At 44.6% G+C, this 20,474-nt stretch overlaps 1 protein-coding gene across 1 annotated transcript in view; it reads left to right on the top strand.

Moving 5' to 3' along the window:
• Positions 1-11,517: 11,517 nt before the first annotated feature.
• The window catches only part of ARHGEF38 (Rho guanine nucleotide exchange factor 38), a 40,865-nt gene continuing 31,908 nt past the window's right edge, over positions 11,518-20,474 (top strand). The window contains exon 1 of the mRNA XM_009902253.2: positions 11,518-11,866. Within this exon, the coding sequence (XP_009900555.2) occupies positions 11,671-11,866 (196 nt within the window). The 5' untranslated portion in view covers positions 11,518-11,670. The remainder of the gene's footprint in view (positions 11,867-20,474) is intronic.

The raw sequence follows: 20,474 nt of genomic DNA on the forward strand, positions 1-20,474 counted from the left end.
CTCAGAGCAAGAGAGACGCTGTAGAGGAGGCTGCACTGGCCCAGCCTCAAGAGGCAGCTCCACCTGAGTTCACAACAGCCCAAAAAAATCACTTTAGGTGGTGGGTGTCCTCCAGTAGGAGCCGGGGCAGGTGGTATCCCAGGTGCACGCACACCAAGATGTTTCCAGGCCACCATCACTGCCAAAAGTGTGAATGTAGTTAGGAGTGACACTAGAAGGGTTGTTCTCCTTACCAGAGGCCTGCATCGCTGTGAAGCCCTTACTCTACTGCTCCTTGGGGAGGGAAATGTTCAATTCTTCCTGACATAAGCAGTTTCATGTCACCCAAGCTAGCTTGTGCCTCACCACTTACAGCTGGGCTGTGTGCATGGATTCCCAATGGTAGATGCATTTTTATATTGAAGCCTGCTGACAGTTCAATTAGATTCTCATCTGTATTCAGGTTGGTTTTGAAGTTTATTACCCCTACATATGATCTGATTCCTTTGAATTCTCTTTTCATTGATCGTTGTGGAGGGTTTCAAATCAATTTCATCTGTCAATATGGGTAGTAGGTCTTGGAGTAGTGAACTCCTCTGAAATGTGTTAGTTGCTGCTCTGGATCTTGGAGGGAGCTGTATTCTACTGTGTGGATGTTCCATGACAGTGAAGGCTCTGGGTAAAATAAAAGCTATTGCCTCCTCTGATTTGTACCACTGCTTGCTAAATTTGCCCCCAAATTTATCTCCAGGAGGGCAAAGAGGTTATTTTGCAGGCCCACGACACACCTCCACTGAAGCTGCAAAACAGTTGTTGGTGTTTCACCAGGAGCTTTCTTCACTGAATTCATCAAACATGAGGTTTTCAGGAGTAGCCTCCTCAACTGAACATGTGGGGTGAAATTCTTCATGCAGTCTCTGTTTGAAGTTACTCCATTGTTTAAGTTTGCCAAGGGGGCATGTCACCTGACTTTCATGTGAAATAACTATTTTTTTTTTAAGTAGAGACTTTCCCACATATATAAAAAGAGTATCTTGCACTTTCTTTGAGTTGTCCTGCTGCTGAAACAGGGAAGGTTAAAACCTAACATCTACCCTTGGCCTAGCTGTCTACCTCAGTGTAGTTCTGAGGAATCTGGATTTCATTTATGGAAGGTCAGAACCTTTGAAAATCACTTGCTGAGCACTCACACAGTATTTTTACTCTTGCAAAGCTGGCAGTTGGATGTAAGGTTACTCCAGGAGGAGTTAAGTATATATTTGTTTCCTTATACAAGCTGGGAAGTGAAGTATACAGCTGTGGCCCAGAGTCTCTGTAAGATGCACAAAGTCTGAGCACAGAGTTCTCTGTTGCCTGGTGTTGTCAGCATGCTCTTATCTAAAGCTTTCTCATCCATAATGGGAAATCAGCTGTGAAACACTTGGAATTTATGAGATATAAAGGAGTTTCTGTGCAGGCACCTTTTAGGTGCATAAAGAGATGCCATTGTGTTATCTAGCAAAGGTAAATCATGCAGCAGAAAAACACACAGAAACGCTGTTACTGGTGCCAGAACAGAGAACATGATGTTTCAGTACTCTAAGGTATCCAAAATTCTCTTAGCACTGCAGAAATAATAATAAAGCTTTAAGTATATTTGGCTGCATATCTCAGCATTGTGAGTTATATTGACCTCAATTTGCCTTGGGAGGAGGACCTCAATCCATTCTACTCCTAACAGTTTGGTACCAGTATCAGATGCCAAGAGCCTGGAGAGAGATCACAGGTCAACAGGAGAGAACCTCAAGGGCAGCTCAAAGTGTGTGCACTCACTCCAGATGGTAAGTCAGCTTCACTGGGGGCCAACTTAAATGCCTCTGTGCAAATACATGTAGCATGGGGAATAAGCAAGAGGACTTAGAGCTGTGCACAAGCCTGCAGGGCTGCGATCCAATTGGCATTACAGTGATGTGGAGGGGTGGCTCCTCTGACTAGGATAGGAAGGGCAGACAGGAGAGATGAGGAAGGGATGTTGCTCTCTGTGTCAATGGCCAGCTGGAGTTGGTGGAGCTCTGCCTTGGTGTGAATGAGGAGCTGATCGAGATTTATGGGTTAGGACTAAAGGGAGGGTGACATTATAGTGGGAGTCTGCTACAGGCCATGTGACCTTTCAGACCTTCACAGACAGACAGGAGCAGCCTCATATTCACAAGCCCTAGCCCTCATGAGGTACTTCAGCCACCCCCAATATTTGTTGGATGGACAATACAGCATGGCATAAGCAGTCTAGTAGGTTCCTGGCATGCATTGATGACAACTTCCTTCTCCAAGTCAAAAGAGGAGTCAACAAGGAGAGAAGCTATGCTGGACCTTGTTCTTACCAACAAGGAGGGGCTGCTGGGAAATGTGAAGCTCAAGGGCAGCCTTGATTGCAGTGACCATGATTTTATTGATGATCTGGATGAGGGGATTGAGTCAGTCATCAGTAAATTTTCAGATGACACCAAGTTTGAAGCAGGTGTTGATCTGTTAGAGGGTAGGAGGGCTCTGCAGAGGGACCTTGACAGGCTGGACAGATGGGCAGAGTCCAGCATTCAACAAGTCCAAGTGCCAGGTGCTGCACTTTGGTCACAAGAACCCCATGCAGCACTACAGGCTGGGGTCAGAGTGGCTGAAGAGCAGCCATACAGAAAGGGACCTTGGGGGTGCTGATTGACAGCTGGCTGAACATAAGCCAGCAGTGTGCCCAGGTGGCCAAGAAAGCCAATGGCATCCTGGCCTGCATCAGGAACAGTGTGGCCAGCAGGAACAGGGAGGTCAGTCTGCCTCTATACTCAGCACTGGTTAGGCCACACCTTGAGTCCTGTGTCCAGTTCTGGGCCTCTCAGTTTAGGAAAGATGTTGAGTTGCTGGAAGGTGTCCAGAGAAGGGCAGCGAGGCTGGGGAGAGGCCTTGAGCACAAGCCCTACGAGGAGAGGCTGAGGGAGCTGGGATTTCTTAGCCTGGAGAAGAGGAGGCTCAGGGGAGCCCTTATTGCTCTCTACAACTACCTGAAGGGAGGTTATAGCCAGGAGGGGGTTGGTCTCTTCTCCCAGGCAATCAGCACCAGAACAAGAGGACACAGTCTCAAGCTGCATCAGGGGAAGTTTAGGCTCGAGGTGAGGAGAAAGTTCTTCACTGAAAGTTGTGAGCTGTTGGAATGGGCTGCCTAGGGAGGTGGTGGAGTCATCATCCCTGGAGGTGTTCAAGAGGGGACTGGATGTGGCACTTGGTATCATGGTTTAGTAGTCATGAGGTCTTGGTAGTCATGAGGTTGGACTTGATGATCTTTAAGGTCTTCTCCAACCTTATTAATTCTATGATTCTATGAAATGGTGGTGTTCAAGATGCTTAAAGCAGTGAGGAAGGTGCAGAGCAAGCTCACTACCTTGGGCTTCAGGAAAGCAGACTTTGTCCTTTTGAATGTCCTGCTTGGTAGAGGACCCAAGGATAAAGTCCTGGAGGGAAGGCGGGGCCCAAGAAAGCTGGTTATTGTTCAAGGATCACCTCCTCCAAGATCAGGAGTGATGCATTCCAACAAAGTCAGGCAAAACTGCAAGGAAGCTTGCATGGATGAATACCGACCTCCTGGACATACTCAAACACAAAAAGGAAGCCTATGGAGGGTGGAAGCAGGGACACCACCCTCCCAACCCCCCCCGGGTAGCCTGGCAGCAATACAGAGAAATTGTCTGAGCAGCCCAAGGGATCCGGTTAGGAAAGCCAAAGCCCTGATAGAAGTAAATCTGTCTGGGGACATCAAAGGCAACCAGAAAAGCTTCTGTAGGTACATCAGGAAGACTAAGGAAAATGCAGGCCCTCTCCAAAAGCAAATGGGAGGCCTGGTTACCTGGAGAAGGTTAAGATACTCAGTGACTTTTTTGCCTCGGTCTTCTATCGCTACCAGACTGAAGGAGGTGATTTTCCCCCTTTCCTTGGCTTTCAATGAAACTCAAAAACTGCATCCAGCTCTGAAGTCCTCAGCACAAGAAAGACATGGACCTACTTGAGCAGCTCCAGAGGACAGCCACAAAAACAATCAGGGGGTTGCAGCTCCTGCTGGTGAGGACAGGCCGAGAGATTTGGGAGTCCTTCACCCTGGAGGAAGGCTCCAGGGAGATGTATTAGTAACCTTCCAGTGCTTAAAAGGAGCCTATAGGAAGATGCAGAGGGACTTTTTATGAGGGACTGTAGTGACAAGATGGGGAATAACAGTTTTAAACTGAAGGAATCAGATATTAGAAAGAAATTCATTACTGTGAGGATGGTGGGACACTGGGACAGGTTGGATGAGGCTCTGGGCAACCTGATCCCTGCTGATGACAGGGGGATTTGAACTAGATGATCTTTAAGGTCCCTTCTTATCCAAACCATTTGATGATTCTATGATTTGATGATACTCCCCAGAATATGGCAGAAGTATACACAGAACTCCTCAAGTCAGATTTGGGTAAGACCAGCTTTCTGGTTACAATAAATTTATCTAATGTTCTTGAATTTTTGAAAGAAATTAATGTTTTGGTTGTGGTATCTACCTTAGGCAAAGTCCCAGAATTGCCAAGGCTTTTATTACCAAGGTGCTATTTCATCTCTTTTTACTCCCATTCATTTTACATCTATCTCCTTCAAGTATCATTCCAACTGGACCAGCAAAAGGCATGTATAGGACTGATCCCATTTATTGACCTTGAAACAGCTCCCACTGAAAGACAATGAAAATATTGATATTTATTTTAATGGAATTAGAACGAGGTCCTTAAGTCTTAAGTAGGACTTACATGGTACTTAGGTTTTATGCTTGCCCTCTGCACAGGGGTGAATCTCATTCCAGCAGAATGCCACTGGAGTAGAGCAAAAACTGAGCAGCAGTATAATCACCTAAGCCTGAAGGACACCCTTAAAGTTTATACTTGGCAGTGTACATTTAGAGTTATTTTTTATATATTTACACACACACACATATATAAAATGAATGTTTTGCCCTTGAAATTGCTGTGCAAATTAAATGCAGAAAGCACTATCTGTATTACAACTAAAAAAAGAAAACTGTTTCCTTTCCTCCTGAATGAAAATCATGTTAATCTTTTCAGCTAATAAGGCTTTGAAGAATTCCATTAATACCACTATGTGCTATTTCAGTGTGTTTACTCTTGACTGGTGATCACATCATTATCATTAAATTTTGCTGTAGTAGGACTTCTATCTCCATGGCTTATAAAACCATCAATCAAGGAATCAATTCTTGCCAGCTTTCTATGCTGCTGCTACCCAACTGCGAAAGGCCAGCAGTCATGGACGGGTGTCCTCCCCATCCTGCCACCTCGGTGGAACAGGTCCCTGCCAGTAGTTGCTTGCCATTGCTCACTCATTCATCTGTCACTATCTCACCAGTGCACTGATGGATCAGCTCATACCACAGCTCCTTAGTTCAGATCAAGCCAAGCAAGGCTCTCTGCAGCAGTTTAGGAACATGGGCTAAGTTAGCCAAGCTGCTTTTCAGCCAAAGCAGCTTAAGGAGCATGAAAACTCCTGCAGATCTTGGCACTGACAATCTGCAGCAGAAGGAGAACGAGTTGTTGGAGCCACTAACCAGGGATACAGCTGGATTTGGGAGAGTGTGTCTATGTGCATCCTGCTCACACATGTATTTGCTTTTTATGGTCTGATATAATGCATATATATCAGTTATAAATTTAGATATACAGATACAGATATATACTTGAGAGCAGCAAAAGACTACCTCATGGAACTAAAAGGAACAAATTATGTATATTAGTAACTAGTATTAGGTTTATCAGGTTATAATACTTTCCACCCCAATGTGAGTAAAGACAGAAGCTTCTATCTCAAAGAAACTAAGTACTTTGGGTCAGACTGTGAACCCTTTTTTGTAGTGGTGAACTCTCATCAGTAACTCTATTACTTTAAAAAGACTGATCTTTTGTATTTATGAAAAATTCATTGTCAGTCATAATATTCCTACTGTGTACAGGAGGATCTCAAGTTTATAACCTGTTTTTCTGTTGTTTTTTGTTTGTTGGTTGGTTGGTTTTGGGGTTTTTGTTGGTTTGTTGGGGTTTTTTTCCCCCTGAATAGAACAGTTAGTTATGTTTTTAACTATGCTTTTCATTAGGCTCCTCATAACATCTGTGAGGATTGGCTTGCCAGGTTAATTTCTCTGTACCTCTGCCTAGAAAGTGATTTGCCTGTCCAGAGGGTAGGACACTGTGGCTGAGTCAAGGTTAGTAGGATATACACATTTCTTCCCTCCTGGGCATCTGTATGGGGTTCATTTAGACCCATGAACCAAAGATTTTCAGCCTACCATAACTCCCACCAAAACTTATTTACAAGTATGAACTGAGACTGTTGTGGTGGTTGGTCTTTTAAGACTCTTACCTTTGTTACTCCAAGGCAACTTCCCCATCACAGAACAGAAACCACTAAATAATCTTTCCTGTTCATTCTTTCATTTGTTCTTTCATATGCATGCACATATGCAAAAAGAGAGGGGGAAAAACAGGTTCCAATTCAAAAGTAAAAATACAGTCTGGAAATATGAAGTTTTAAGGTGAAGCTTCAAAACTGTAATCATTCAAAATAGGAACCTAAAAGGAAAATGTTGCCATAATATTCTTTTTTGGTCTCCTTTCCCTGCTTGATTTTTGAATTGACAGACATAAAGTTCTCAAAGAATCCCACAGAAAAGAAGTTCATCTTTGATAATTTCTACACCCCCCTATTTTACTTCTAAACATAATAATGAAGATTCATCATCTTCTTGTTTTATCTGTTCGTCACTGGCTGTCTTGCCTTTCCTCATTAGCTTTGATATTACACTGCCATCTACTTGATCAACAGAGTCAGGTTATTTTCCTTGGAAAATAACTGTGGCTGTAACCCCGAAAAAATCAAAAGGCTGCTGGGTTTCTCAGCACGTTCCCCTCTCCTCCACACCCCCTAGCCCTTTCAAAGCAGCACTGCCCTTAGATGTGCAGCCTGTTTCACAGCCTGACACAAAGCTATGGCTGGACAGTGATGGATACACTGGTGTTACAAGGAGAACTCACGCACTGCTGACCCTTCTCGCAGCACCTCCTCTCCTCTCTGGTAGGTGTTTCATTTGAGAGACAGGTCCCTCTCTGTAGGAAGAAACCGGGTCAGCCTTTTGTATGTGTAAACTGGCACATAGGCTTTGTTTGGAGTAAGGAAGCGCCACAGTTGGAGGAGATGGATTGCATTGCCTGATAGGTTGAGTCATCCCTTCTTAAAAATATCTACAGCCTAGCCTGAGCCCTGGCAGGCATATGCTTTACTAATTTCTCCTACAAATATTTAGACAAGAAACACTATAAACAGGGCTAAAAGGAATTGTTGCTGTGTACTTACTTCTAAAGACCTGTTTCTCTGCAGGAATCACCAGTCTGGCAAGATCAGCAGCAGGAGCGAAGGTGACGCTGCCACACTAAATAACTTTTCACCTACAAGACAGGCTTTTTTCTCTTTTTGTACTATTGAAAGGTGTTTGAAGTTTTTCTTCCTATGCATATTTCAAAGTAATTTTGATGCATTCATTGCAAAAAATCAATGTGTAGACTCCAGTTTTACCTGTTCTTAAGCCTTCCCTTTTTATTGCTTTTATCCTCACCTGTCACTCTGTTCTTATGTTACCAGTATAGCTGCATACAGGTGGAGTGTGCTCAAAGTCCTTGGTGGGCCTTACACATGATTGCTCTTATCAAAGCCTCAACTTTTTGTCCCTCTGAAGACATCTTTGCTATGACTCATGCATACAGGCAGAGTGACAAGAGATAGAGGCTTGCTTTTATATGCACCCAGGCTTACTTGTCTGGAAACAAGGAGCTATAGAGACACCTGTGCTCTTTGCTGCCGTGCTCCACCTGAGAGGAAGGAAGGAAGGACAGCTTTCTGCAGCAGTACCATGGTATCTTTCTGCTTCTCTGAGGCATGTCAAGAGTAGTTGCCTTCCCTGGGCAAAATTTGTGCTGGCTGGTGAGGTCACTCTGCATATGGGGAATCTCTTTTTGCTTGGTGACTGTGCTGGGCATCGCAGTGAGCAGACTTGAAAATGGCAGTCTGGCGTCATTGCTGCAGGGCTCCAGCAGTGGTCTGTGCCTCCTCAAAGGGAACATGCACAGTAGGCGACCCATAGCGACATTTTTCATCTGTGCCCCGGGATACTAAGTTATAAAGAAATCTTCTGTAACAGCTGTGAGGTATTACAAGAAAACAAATAAGTATTTGCTTGCTTAATGGCCCTAAGTCTTGATGGTGCTCCGGGATCATTTATAGCTCAGGACCAAGATAAAGGTTAGCATTGACTGTACAACAATAAGCTCTTAACACGTGTCTCATACAGTTGCTTGGGAACACAATGCCAATATTTTCCATGTTCTGCTGTTCTCTTCAGAACAGCACCTGTTCTGTCTCTTAAGCAGGGTGGCTTCTGTGCAAATGACTCCTATGTGAGTGCTCACATCAATAGGATTCGGTTTGCTTTGTAGGGTGAAATGAGCATAACATTGAGCGGTTAAAAGAGATTTTCACATTAATTGTAAAAAGAGCAAATTATTACCTCTTGTCTTACAGATTAATGGCTTTGATATTGCTTGACCATCAGCTGTTACCAGGGCCAGAAGGGAACAGGAATAATCTGGGAATTAAGAGAGGGTTTCTTGTACTATTATGAGTGGCAGCTGAAGTCAAGTACTTCACATGCAGTTCTGACCATGCTTTTTGTGGCATTTTGGTCCAGTCTGGATAAAGCACAGCGAACAGTAATCAGGGTTTACAGGGGTATCTTGCTCAAAGATGCAGGATTGATTTGTCATATTTCTCCCACTGACTGCACTGGCACAGTGCACTAGTATAAAACAATCATTGGGTTTAACGTGAAGATGTGTCTCTCAGCTCCCTCCCTCCAGAGAGGACAGGGGAGCCACTGGTCCTGAATGAATGCCCCTGGAAGACGTGCAATTTTCAGCCTTTTCTATGCTGAATGGCACAGAAGGGAGACTTTGAGGTTGTGAAAGTACTACATTCCCAAACTGCAAACTAGCTCTGGGCTCCTGGCTGCCTCAGAAATAGTGTTGTCAGCTGACGCCAGATAAACCAGTGCAAGCACAAAGGCAAGCACAAACCACAGACAGCTCTCCATGCCACCATTCCCTTGCTGAACGGATACATACCTTTTCATACCTTCTGAGTGAGCTGAGGAGGAAGAGGAAGACAACTTTTGCATGTGGGTAGATTGCTGTTGTAACAAACACCTGAGCAAACTTCATGCTATCCTACCTTGGCTGTAACTCTGCATATGTGGTAGAGTCTACAAAGTCAAGAATTTTACAGAGGTTATTCTTCCACTTCTACTCAGCCAAAATATATTTCCCAATTCTCCCCTGAGCCATCTTAATTTAGATAAATATAACGAAATATCATATACATGATGTGACCTCTGTCTTCTGGAAAGCACATCTTAAAATCCTGGCTGGGGAAAATACCTTCTGTGGGCAATGCCGGCTTAAGCAATCCTCAGCCTTACCTGTACCTGCTTACATCATCCCCTGCTTCATGCTGCCACAACTGTTGGGTAGCTGACTAGTGAACTGAACAGGAGCACAAATCCAGAGGGAAAATAGGGATGGGGAAAGGGGGGATGGGGGAAGTAACTTTACAGCCCGATCAGTTTCTCCATCTCGTTTCAAATGCGGATGCTTACACCCTCCAGCAATAGTGGGAACCAAATTAGCCAGGGAAGGGGGCCAGTGAGGGTGGTGGCTGTTTAAACCAGTTTTACCACCCTCGCTGAATGCCAAGCCATTGCTTTGGGCAGAAAAAAACAAACAACCCTCAGGAAGTCCCCAGTGTAAGAAAATGGGGTGGCTGATCTCCCTCAACTCCCACCTTAATCTGTTTACTTGTCGCTGGGGCTTTGATGCTTGTCACAAGGGTGTCACTGGGCGGGACCTGCTTGCGCCTCTGCTGTTACCACTGCTCTGCCTTTCAAGGAACTTTTGTCGTCTGACTGTAAAACAAGAGGTTTCTTAGGGAGTATCAAAGAGGAGATGAGACGTAACACATGAATTGCCTACGTAATATGCGAGTTCTCTGTGTGAGCACAAAGTCTTCCCAGTATTCCCCTCCCTGCTTTATTCTTCTGCCAGGCGGTGCTAGGTCTGGACACTTTGTGCAGCACTGGCACAGCGCTCCAATTTGACGTCGTAAATTGCTTAACAGTTTCATAATCTTTTTCCTTTCACTGCTGGGAAGAAATAAAGGGCTTTGATCGGCAGGTTGCATCACAGGACCAGCTTCTTAAAGAAAAACAGAAGTTGAAAATGAAGTTATGCTACTACATTGCATGCTTGTTTGTTTTTTTACTATAGTTTTTTACTACTCCGTTCCTACAGGGATACAGTGTGGCAATGCTAAAGCAATATGCTCTGCCAGCATATGTCAGAGGAACACTAGTTGTGTGCCCCAGCAGATGCTGTGGCAATGCATGTGCGTGAGGCTGACACCGATTAGGCTGCACCACGGGGCTCCCACCAGGCGTTTCCTAGGGCAGCAAGGGCGGATATCACAGCAGCAGCAGTGATTGCTACTGATGGCTGTTGGGGCTCTTCCCAGGAGAAGTCCGGTCCAAGCTTATATGCCAGCAGCTCCTGCTGTTTTACATGAGCTTGATTAGGCCAGTGCTATGGAGGATCACTAGACAGTGCATGTGTGCCAGGGGCCGCTGCTAACAGACAGGATAATAAGATCTCTTCCAGGGGCTGATCCAGAGGTATTATGAGCAGCTGTTTTGGTGTCCACTTCCCCGGCCATTAGAGCATGGTGATTTGTTATGACAGCCTCCACAGGTTCTTGGCAGGTTTTTGTGTCATTTCTGTGTGCGGTGTAAAGCAGCACACAGCCTGGTTTGAGACAAATATCGGCTCCACATTAATTCTGCCCTCCCTGAGGAGTTTTGTCTCTTCCTCAGCCTTTTTCTTCATTGTCCTGGGGGACTGATCTCCCTTCAGACCTGCAGATCAGGAGTGTCCAGCCTGAAGGCTACACCTCTTAGTGGGGTTGGGAGCCTGGCAGATGCAATGTGATATGCGAGGAGTTGGGGTCCTGACAAAGATGCCGGGTGGGCACTAGCCCTGGGGGAGGCCTGAAGGAGTATGGGGCAAAAGGGGTGGCTGGCCTCCCCTTTCCGTCTGCCCCAGCAGTTCGAGGGAAGGTGGCTGGCGGGAGTGTGGATGTTCCCTGTGGCACTCCGGGCCAGTGCACGGCAGGGGTGGCCCGGACAAAGCTGTATGTGTGTGTGCCAGCACAGCCCCCGGCAGGGTGAGGAGTATGCCCTGCAGCAGGATAAGGGGACGTGAAGGGCTGCGGTTTAGGGTTGGCTCTGACACAGGCCCCGCCAGGCCTGCTTGCACGTAAGTCAGGTGAATGCAAACACTGCCTGGGGCGTCAGCTTCCCGGGGGTGGAGCCGCTCCGGCACAGGTGGCAGGGCTGAGCCTGGGGCCCTGCGCAGCCTGGGGAGCCCGAGGAGCCCCCTGCTCCAAAACCAAGCCCGAAGCTACCAGCCTTACCTGGGCAGCGAGTTCATCTCCCTAAGAATCGAGCTATTGCCCCCCTGCTCTCACCAAGTAAGGCTGGCCATGGCAAGCATGGACTGTCCAGGGAAGGAGGGCGTGGGGGGCAGGAAGAGGAATTTGGCCCTGCTGAGGAACAAGCTGTACATGGGGGAGCGGAGGAAGACTGAGCCTGTGGTGGAAAGCACCGCCGGGTCGGGGGACCACAGCACCTTGAGGAGGAGTCAATCCGACAGGACAGAGTACAGCCAGAAATTGCAAGGTACTGTGGAAGCTTGCTTGGTGCTCTGCTACTAGGGATGCTCTGGGCTGGGGTGGTGTCTCAATGCTCTCCAAGCTGCACGCTCGAGATAAAGAAGGGAATGGTGGTCTGTGCCCCCATGCACTGACAGATGAGTGTGCAACTGCCCTCTCTCAACATTATCTGCCACTTCCAGGGTGTGAAATGTTTCCCCTAAATTTCTAAGTAGTCATGTAGGCAGGATGCAAAATGCCATTGAAGGCTTTGGTATGTCCCTGCAAAATGTATATATGTCCAGGATTTTCCTCATCTGTCACGAGAATGCATTTGCAAGGCAAATAGTAATGTGAAAATATGATGGCTCCATCCTGTCTTTGGCTGTTGTATCAAGTGGAGTATATGCTAAGTAATTAGAAACATCAAGGGCATTTATTTTCCTTTCATTTAAAAACACCAGAATCTATAATGCATTTATCTGTTGCTCAGATTGTACAAGCCTGAACTGAAGTATGTCCAAATACATGTTTTGATGGAGATGCTGATTGAAATTATACCATTATGGAGAGGGTTTCTTTTCAAATAACCAAACTGCATCCAGACCAGAAATTGGCAACATATGTCTCTATTGGGCCTGCCAATAAAAAATTAAATGCAATTCCACAAATAGAGGAAAAGAATGAAGAATGTCTATGGCTATTTCTGGGAGTGCTCTGGAACACAAACTGATAAATTTCTGTGGGCTTCCAGGGACTTGAACAACAAGGTCACATCACAAATGCAGGGTTTGAGTATTATTATAATATAAGACTGTACTACTAATAGTGATATAACTACCTGCTGACAGCCACTCTTGTGACAATAATCCTTTATGAGGAAATAAAATAGGAAGATACTTTGGGTTGCTGTATTACAGCTTTGATGCACTTAATTAGGAAGTAGCATTCCTTAAGAAAGACAATAAAGCAGAAAATAAAACAATAAACCTGAAAATAATAGGATTTCTCTAGGGGCTGCATATGTTGAGAACCACAGAGCAGTTCATTGATTATGCTGTTCCTTCCTCGTGATAGCTAATCAATGAGAAGATGAAAAAATTTCAGTTGTCAGGCAGGTGCTGCAGGGATGTGGTGGAGTTATTTCAGAGTACAAGTATGGATCACTATGTATGGGCAGGTGAGCTCCTGGCACACATCCCACCAGAACAGCAGATTTTTACTTGTGAAGAGGGTTGCTGAGGTGAGGTCAAGGTTATCAGAACAGTATCCAGCAAAAAGTGGGAGGTCTTTCTGTCTTGTGTAAGGTGTATTCATGCAAGTAACGTCTGGAGCAAAGGAGGTGGGGAAGCCTAGGTAGTCACAGCAGAGCATGAGGTTATGTTTATGGCAGCAGTCCAAGGTGATAGTAAATCCGGCTTTACAGCTCCTGCCACCAGCTGAGACTGCTGTGACCACCTATTGCAAAGCACCAGTTTAGTATCAACTCACTCTGCTTGCTCATGGTTGTGCAGAAAAGGTGATGGGTTAGCAAGGTACCTGCAAACTTTATACTAGGAGTTTCCTGTCCTCAGAGTGAAAATACAAAGTCAGTAGAAATTCCTATTGAGTGTATTTACAGATGCAATAGAAAGAAAAGTGGTTGTGTGCCAAGGCCTGATCTGGATCAAATTTTGTTGAGCTGGATGTGCTTGAATCTGAAAATGATCATGGATCCCAGACCTAATGTGCTACCTGCCAGTGCTGATGATGTGCTATGATTGTACACCTTCGTGTTCTCCATTTTTCTCCCTAGTGTGTGGACGTGGAGCAGCTTACTCCAGCATGGGGGAAGTGGTTTTGCTGGCACAAAGGTTTTAACTTCTCTGTTTTCATTAGAGAGCCCAACAACTGTGTTGGTGACACAAATAGTCTGTTGTGTATCATCTGGTCATGACTCTCTGATCACCCTTTGCAAAAAGATCCAAATGGTAGCAATTTGCACTTGATTCCTGTATGAACTGGAGGAAAAGCTCTGTGTTTAGTTGCTTCTCCTTTCAATAGTCCCCTGTTAATATGTTTTCTACGCACAGTCTTCAGAGCTGGGGTAGGTATTAGCACAGATAAGGATGTGTAAGACGGTGAGATGCAACAGGAGCTAACCCTGAAGAGGGGAATCTCTTGTGAGTGGGACAGATCAGAGGCTGCAGGAGCCCTATCTCTATGTTTGTTGCAGGCCAACAAGGCAGAGCATGGGACCAAGGTGTCTTTACAATTCAGTGCCTATGTCAGTATTGTAACAAAGTGAAACACGGCTATGATAGCTCTCAAGGGCCCTTCCAGCCCTCTGCACACTTTAAATGGTTCCCTGAGTAGAAATGTGTTGTTGCCCATCATCATCCCTGAGTAGAAAGCTGTTCCTTGAGTAGAAAGTTGTTGTCCCCCATCAGCCATTTCTAGCAGCTTTTAAGTATAGACTCAAAGTGCAGCTTTAGTGAGCTAGAAATGTAGGACCCCAGATAAAAGCCTGTAAACAACAACAACAAAAATCCCCAAACCAAAAAATCCTCCCTCAAACGAGTGAACAAGCAATCAAACATAAAAACTCCTGATCATTCATTTTTCTCCCCTTGGATTTCTCTTAAAATTTTGCTGGTTTATACAGAACCCAAAACGAGTGAGGAAGGGAGCCTGCCGACCAGGTCTCCTGGGTAACCAAGGTGGTTTACTTGGTAAGTCTACAAACATGAGCACAATAGCATTGTCAAAGGTGCAAACTTCTGTAAATGTTTTTCACTTTAAAATTAAGGATTCATTAAAAACACAATAAAGCATTTTTTGGTGGTTAATTATTATACTAGATGCATCTATTCAATGCCTTATCTGGTGTGAATAGCCATGCAACACCTTCTGGCTTTACTCTTTTCAAAAAGGAAATAAGATGCAAAGTAACCATTATATTCTCAGAGAGCTTGGCAAGCATTGGTGCATCTATTTCAGCTCATCCTGTGAGATAACAAAGCACCTGTAGCCCCATTTTAGATAGGGGAAAATTACGGAATGGTAGGGGTTTGAAGGCACCTCTGAAGGTCATCTAGATCAATTCCCCCCCCCATAGAGCAGGTAAATACAATAAGGTGATTGCTACCAATGGCAGGTTCATGATACTGACACCAGAATTGAGTAATGAAGAATGCAAGCTCAGGGTCTTAAGGCTTGATTTTTCAGGTGACAGTATAACCATACAGTTACCAAGAGCTCAGGTTGGATGAGTCCAGAAATACTATGATCAAGCATTATTTTTCTCCCACAGTTTTACATCAACTGGACAGAAGTGTTACTTTTCTAAAGAGGAAAGAATGGAGTTAAAGAAGATATACTCACTAATGTTTGTAGTGGATGCAGAAGTGATATCAAGGGCCATTATAAGAGCTAAGACACAGCTCCTGTGGTATTTTTATACAGAGCTACGCTCTACATTCACTAGAAAATCCTGCACATAGGACCTTCCAAGAGTAATGAAGAATTTGATGCTATCCTTAAGCAATGGCACAAAATGATACTTACAGCTCTGTTTCCAAATGTAATATAGCTGTTTAGGGGGTAGGAGTTGGTCTCTTCTGTACAGTGAAAAGTCATCAGTAGCACCTGTAAAAGTAAGCATATGAAATACACATGTATTGAATTCATGTTTGGACCAGTTTTGAATTAACTTAAAGATGCCATTCCATGAGTACCTATGTATCTTGGCAAGAGGAGTTTGCTTGATGTACTTATTGGCATGTAAATGTTTGCAAGATCAGGGTAGGTTAAGATACAATATATCATGGGGATAGAGGCAATCAACTGAAAAGGGCAGACCATGAAAAAGAATTAAAAACATAGTTCAATGTCTTTTAGGTTTTTATACAGATTGTTGGCTTTTGTTAATAATACACCAAACTTGTGCTTGAGGTGAAAAATGAGTTACAGAAAAGGGTGGGTTTCCTGAAGGAATCACATTTGCAGTGTTCAGCAAGACAACACATGCTTTGAAAATACTCCTTGCTTTCCAAATCTATTACATATTATCTCACACCTTTAGCTGTGAGTGGGTCAGCTGCACTTTTAAATGATTTGCACATGCTTCAATTTAAAATACATCAGTGACATAATAGATACAGTGACTCAAATCACGCAGCTACCACAATATATTGCCTCAGAGCTCGTATCTGAACCCCAAATTGTATGTTTTCCCTGTGTCTAATGTAGTAATGAGAAATAACCAACACCAGAAACAACACAGAAACCTTCCAGATTATACAAATTCCTGGAAGATTGCTCTCTGTCCCTATACAAAAGCCCAGTCAGAAGCAACTCATCTCCCTTCACTCCATCACAAGCAGGGCACCTTCCTCCATCCCATCCTCCTGCCTGCCTGCAGAGCACACTGCTTCTTCCTGCATGGGCTCCTGCCAGGAGTAAAGATCCTCGGCGCCTCTCCCCAGTTCCTTATTTGCTTTGCACTGCACTTACTGATTAACTTTCCATGGACTACAATGCCGACAACATCCTACTCCATTGCAAAATGTATTGATCTTTGGAGCGGCCGCTTTGCTTAAGTGCGGCAAGGAGTGAGAGTCCACATTATTTCCTTAGTGCAGGAGATGACTTGGTAAAAATAGCCCCTCTCTGTCCTGTGATGAGGAATTACATTCTAGCAAATACTATTTTTTTTCTCTCGTTCAAATTTAAGCGTGGAGGATCTGATTCTGTTAACTTGCACTGCAATAATGGCTGGAGTTACTCCCTGAACTTATTGCAGTGGCAGCCAGGCTGGGAAACGAGCTCATCATTTCAGAGCAGAATCCATTTTGTGCTGCTGTGTTTGCACAGCACTTGGCACAATCAAGTCCTGCCTTGCGGACTCTTAGAATCTACTGCAGCATAACTAGTCACAGGAACTGGTGTAAAGGAGTGAAGACTAGGACCCAAGGAGGGTTACAGACCCTCCTCTGAGCTTATTAGCAAATGCTTCATTAATGGGATACTTTTCACTGTGGGCCACATAGCTCACAGTTCTTACAGCTAATCTGTGCCAAATCTTGAGGCACATGTCCCAGGAGAAGTGGTTTAAATGCAGCTCTCCCTTAGTTCTTACTTTATTAACATATTAGCTCCATGGCACGGGAGCGGTGTATTTATACCGGTATATGACACAAGAGAAAGGCTTATTTGTGAGCATTGGTGCTAACAATAAGGGCATTCTTCTGTCACCTGATGATAAGCTTTCTTCCTTTCCCCTGTGGTCACATGGGATCTCTCTGTAGTCCTGTCAGCACACGTATAATTAAAGCGGTCTGCTGTCAAGAAATTGAAGAAAGGACTTGCTCGTTGAATGTAAATATTTTCTGTACCTTATGGAACAGAGGAATGATCAAAGATCGAGTGACCTAATTGCAAGGAAATCTCTGATGCAGATTTTATGAGTGAACCTGCTGCCCAGGAAGATTGGTACAAGGTCATTCTGGTCCTGCGGTGTTCTCCTGTGCTCAGAAAAGAGGCTTTTTGCATGTGCAGCTCGCAGGCTGTGTGCAACAAACCTGCTCCTGAACTGTGCTGCTGTGATGTGTGCCTGAAAGTAAAAGAAAAAAGGCATTTTCCACAGCCCTCTCCCAATCTTTTTCTATTTCAGTGCCCAGTCTGGAGTTCAGCAGATCCAATTTGCACCACATTTGCACCATACTGTTGCACTGCAATGATTCTGGTGCAAAACTGTAATGACATCCCTATGAAGTGGTCCCTCACAAGGGGAGAGGGAGTGAAATTCCTTGTGTGTTGGTTCATGTGATGCACTTCTGTATGCAGCAGGAGACTCCATCTCTTCCTATTGCTCCCTCACCCATTTCAGGATCCCTCACTTCTAACAATCCCAGTGTCCTTGTGTCCCACAGCTTTGCTGGGCACTTGCACTGGAAGCAGACATGTAATGGGCAGAACTGGGGCTGTGGTGGAGGGAAGATATAAGGCGGGAGAGGAAAGCTGCCACAGCAGCAGTCTCTGAACTTGGCTGCCTGTGTTTCATTCCCAAATCCAGCTCATAAAAGCTGGTGTACATTCCTGTGTGTAATAGCTAGGTTATCTGAGAGCACAGACTATCTGAGGGCTTGATTTCACAGTGGAGTAATTTTATCCAGGGTGGTGTGAGACTCAGGTTTCACACATGAAAACACAGTAATGCTGCAATTTGTTTTTTTATACCTTGAAAACTTCTGCCTTCACTGCTCCCTTGTGCCAGACAAAATCCCCGTACCCGAGTTCCTTTGGCATCCTCCAAATGAAAAGGCTTTTGACTCACTTCATGCACCGACAGCACTGTACTTGTTGCTATATTCTGTGCTGGTACCTTCACTTCCAGACGGAAAGCCTTGGATAGGGAGAAACCCCTAAGACCATCCCGTCCCCTAAGGCAACCATACTATCCAACCCAAGCATCTTACCTGGAAGGATGGATAGAGCAGACCTCTCAGACTTGCTCGTTCCACTATCCAAGAAGGAAAGCCAAGGAAATTTGCATGTGCTGGATCTTGCAAACCTGCTATGGCTGCTCCTCTGCTCATTTGCTGTGGATTCCTCAGTATCTCCCATGAGCCTAGAAGAGAGCTGTTGTGTTTCCACATTTCAAGTTCTGTTCCTCCATGCTCTCACTGCATTGCTGGATGTCTCCATCTGGGGGATATTTTTAAACTTCCCACTTGCTTTCGTAAGACGTGTGGCTGCTTCCTCTGTCATCACAGAGCAACACTCTTGTTTTGTGCAATGAAAGCTGTGTAGTTCAATATGCAGCTGGAAAAACAAAGTCATCACCTTCCTCTCCAAAGCACAGTCCTCCAGAAAGGTGACTCCTGTAGATAACTGACATCACAAAGCAACAACTGCACACATTACCTCCTACTGTACATTTTTATGCCTACTGTAAACTGCTCATAAGATACAGTTGTCTAACAAACCATTTGACAGTTTTCCTTTTTTCCAGACCTGGCAGCTCTGAGGACAAGTGAGCCACATTCTTGCAGTAAGAGTTAATCCTCAGCAGTGTCTCTTCCTGCTAATCCTCTCTCTTGAATGAATAGAATAGAATAGAATAGAATAGAATAGAATAGACCAGACCAGGTTGGAAGAGACCTTCAAGATCATTGTGTCCAACCTATCATCCAACACCACCTAATCAACTAAACCATGCAAGCAAGCATCCTGTCAAGTCTCCTCCTGAACACCTCCAGTGATGGTGACTCCACCACCTCCCCAGGCAGCCCATTCCAATGGGCAATCACTCTCTCTGTGTAAAACTTCCTCCTAACCTCCAGCCTAAACCTCCCCTGGTGCAGCCTGAGACTGTGTCCTCTTGTTCTGGTGCTGGTTGCCTGGGAGAAGAGACCAACCTCTGCCTGTCTACAACCTCCCTTCAGGTAGTTGTAGAGAGCAATCAGGTCACCCCTGAGTCTCCTCTTCTCCAGGCTAAGCAATCCCAGCTCCCTCAGCCTCTCCTCGTAGGGCTTGTGTTCCAAGCCCCTCACCAACTTCGTTGCCCTTTTCTGGACACGCTCCAGCAAGTCAACATCCTTCCTAAACTGAGGGGCCCAGAACTGGACACAGGACTCAAGGTGTGGCCTAACCTGTGCAGTGTACAGGGGCAGAATGACCTCCCTGCTCCTGCTGGCCATACTGTTCCTGATGCTGGCATGCATTACCAGGGAGAAACAAGTCTGCTTATATTCCTGAGATGCACTTGCTGTTTGTGCATTCATTAAAATTTCACTTACTCCACAAGGATTTCAACAAGCTACTGATGTTCTCAAACTGGTCAAAAGCGATCAGCCAAACATGAAATCACAGAGTTTGGCTGTAATCATCACTTCAGAATCTTGCTGTTGCATTCTATAGAGACAGACAAGCCTGAAATGAAAAAAAAAAAAAAGTGAAGGTATTGAGTGAAAATGGAAAATTATATTGCTTTTAACAAAAGCATACATTTATTTAAAAGAATGATTTCTATAAGGAAACAGAATCTATCTGGTATTTCTCATGGTTATTTCTTCCTGTTGAGAACAGTTTTTCTTTCTTGGCATTATTATCTATCATGCAATAAGGATAATAGATGAGCCCTGACATAATTCAAGAATCAAATTTGATCAGGGTGATCTAATGACATAAACTGAAAGAACAGCCTCTTGAGGGACTGCAGCTTCGAGCCTGAAGTGGGATACAGTGGCTTTATTTTGCTCATATAATGCTCTCCCCTGCCACCAGTATAAAAGATTAGAAAGTTCTTTTTGCACAGCATCTTGTGTTTACCTTCAAATTCCATCTGATATCATAGCAGTGCTGTATCTGAGACAAAATGACACTTTGAGATCTTCCAGTATGCTTGGTGCTCTCTGCACTTTCTCAGGTGCTGCCCTGAACTCTCACATACAGTCACACATATATGCAAATATTTTCACACCCAGCCTCAAGAAAAATGCTGATTTTGGTGCAGAACTGGAATGGAAACGGATTGTTCACGTGTTTCTGGTGAATTTGTAAGTGGTTAAATACTGTAAATTTTTAAAGGAAAAAGTAACTTCCATGTTATCAAAATGGTCTCATTCTGCAGCCCTAGCAGAAAATTGCTCAGA

The sequence above is a fragment of the Dryobates pubescens genome, chromosome 1 (genome assembly GCF_014839835.1).
Source record: "Dryobates pubescens isolate bDryPub1 chromosome 1, bDryPub1.pri, whole genome shotgun sequence".
Lineage (NCBI taxonomy): Eukaryota > Metazoa > Chordata > Aves > Piciformes > Picidae > Dryobates > Dryobates pubescens.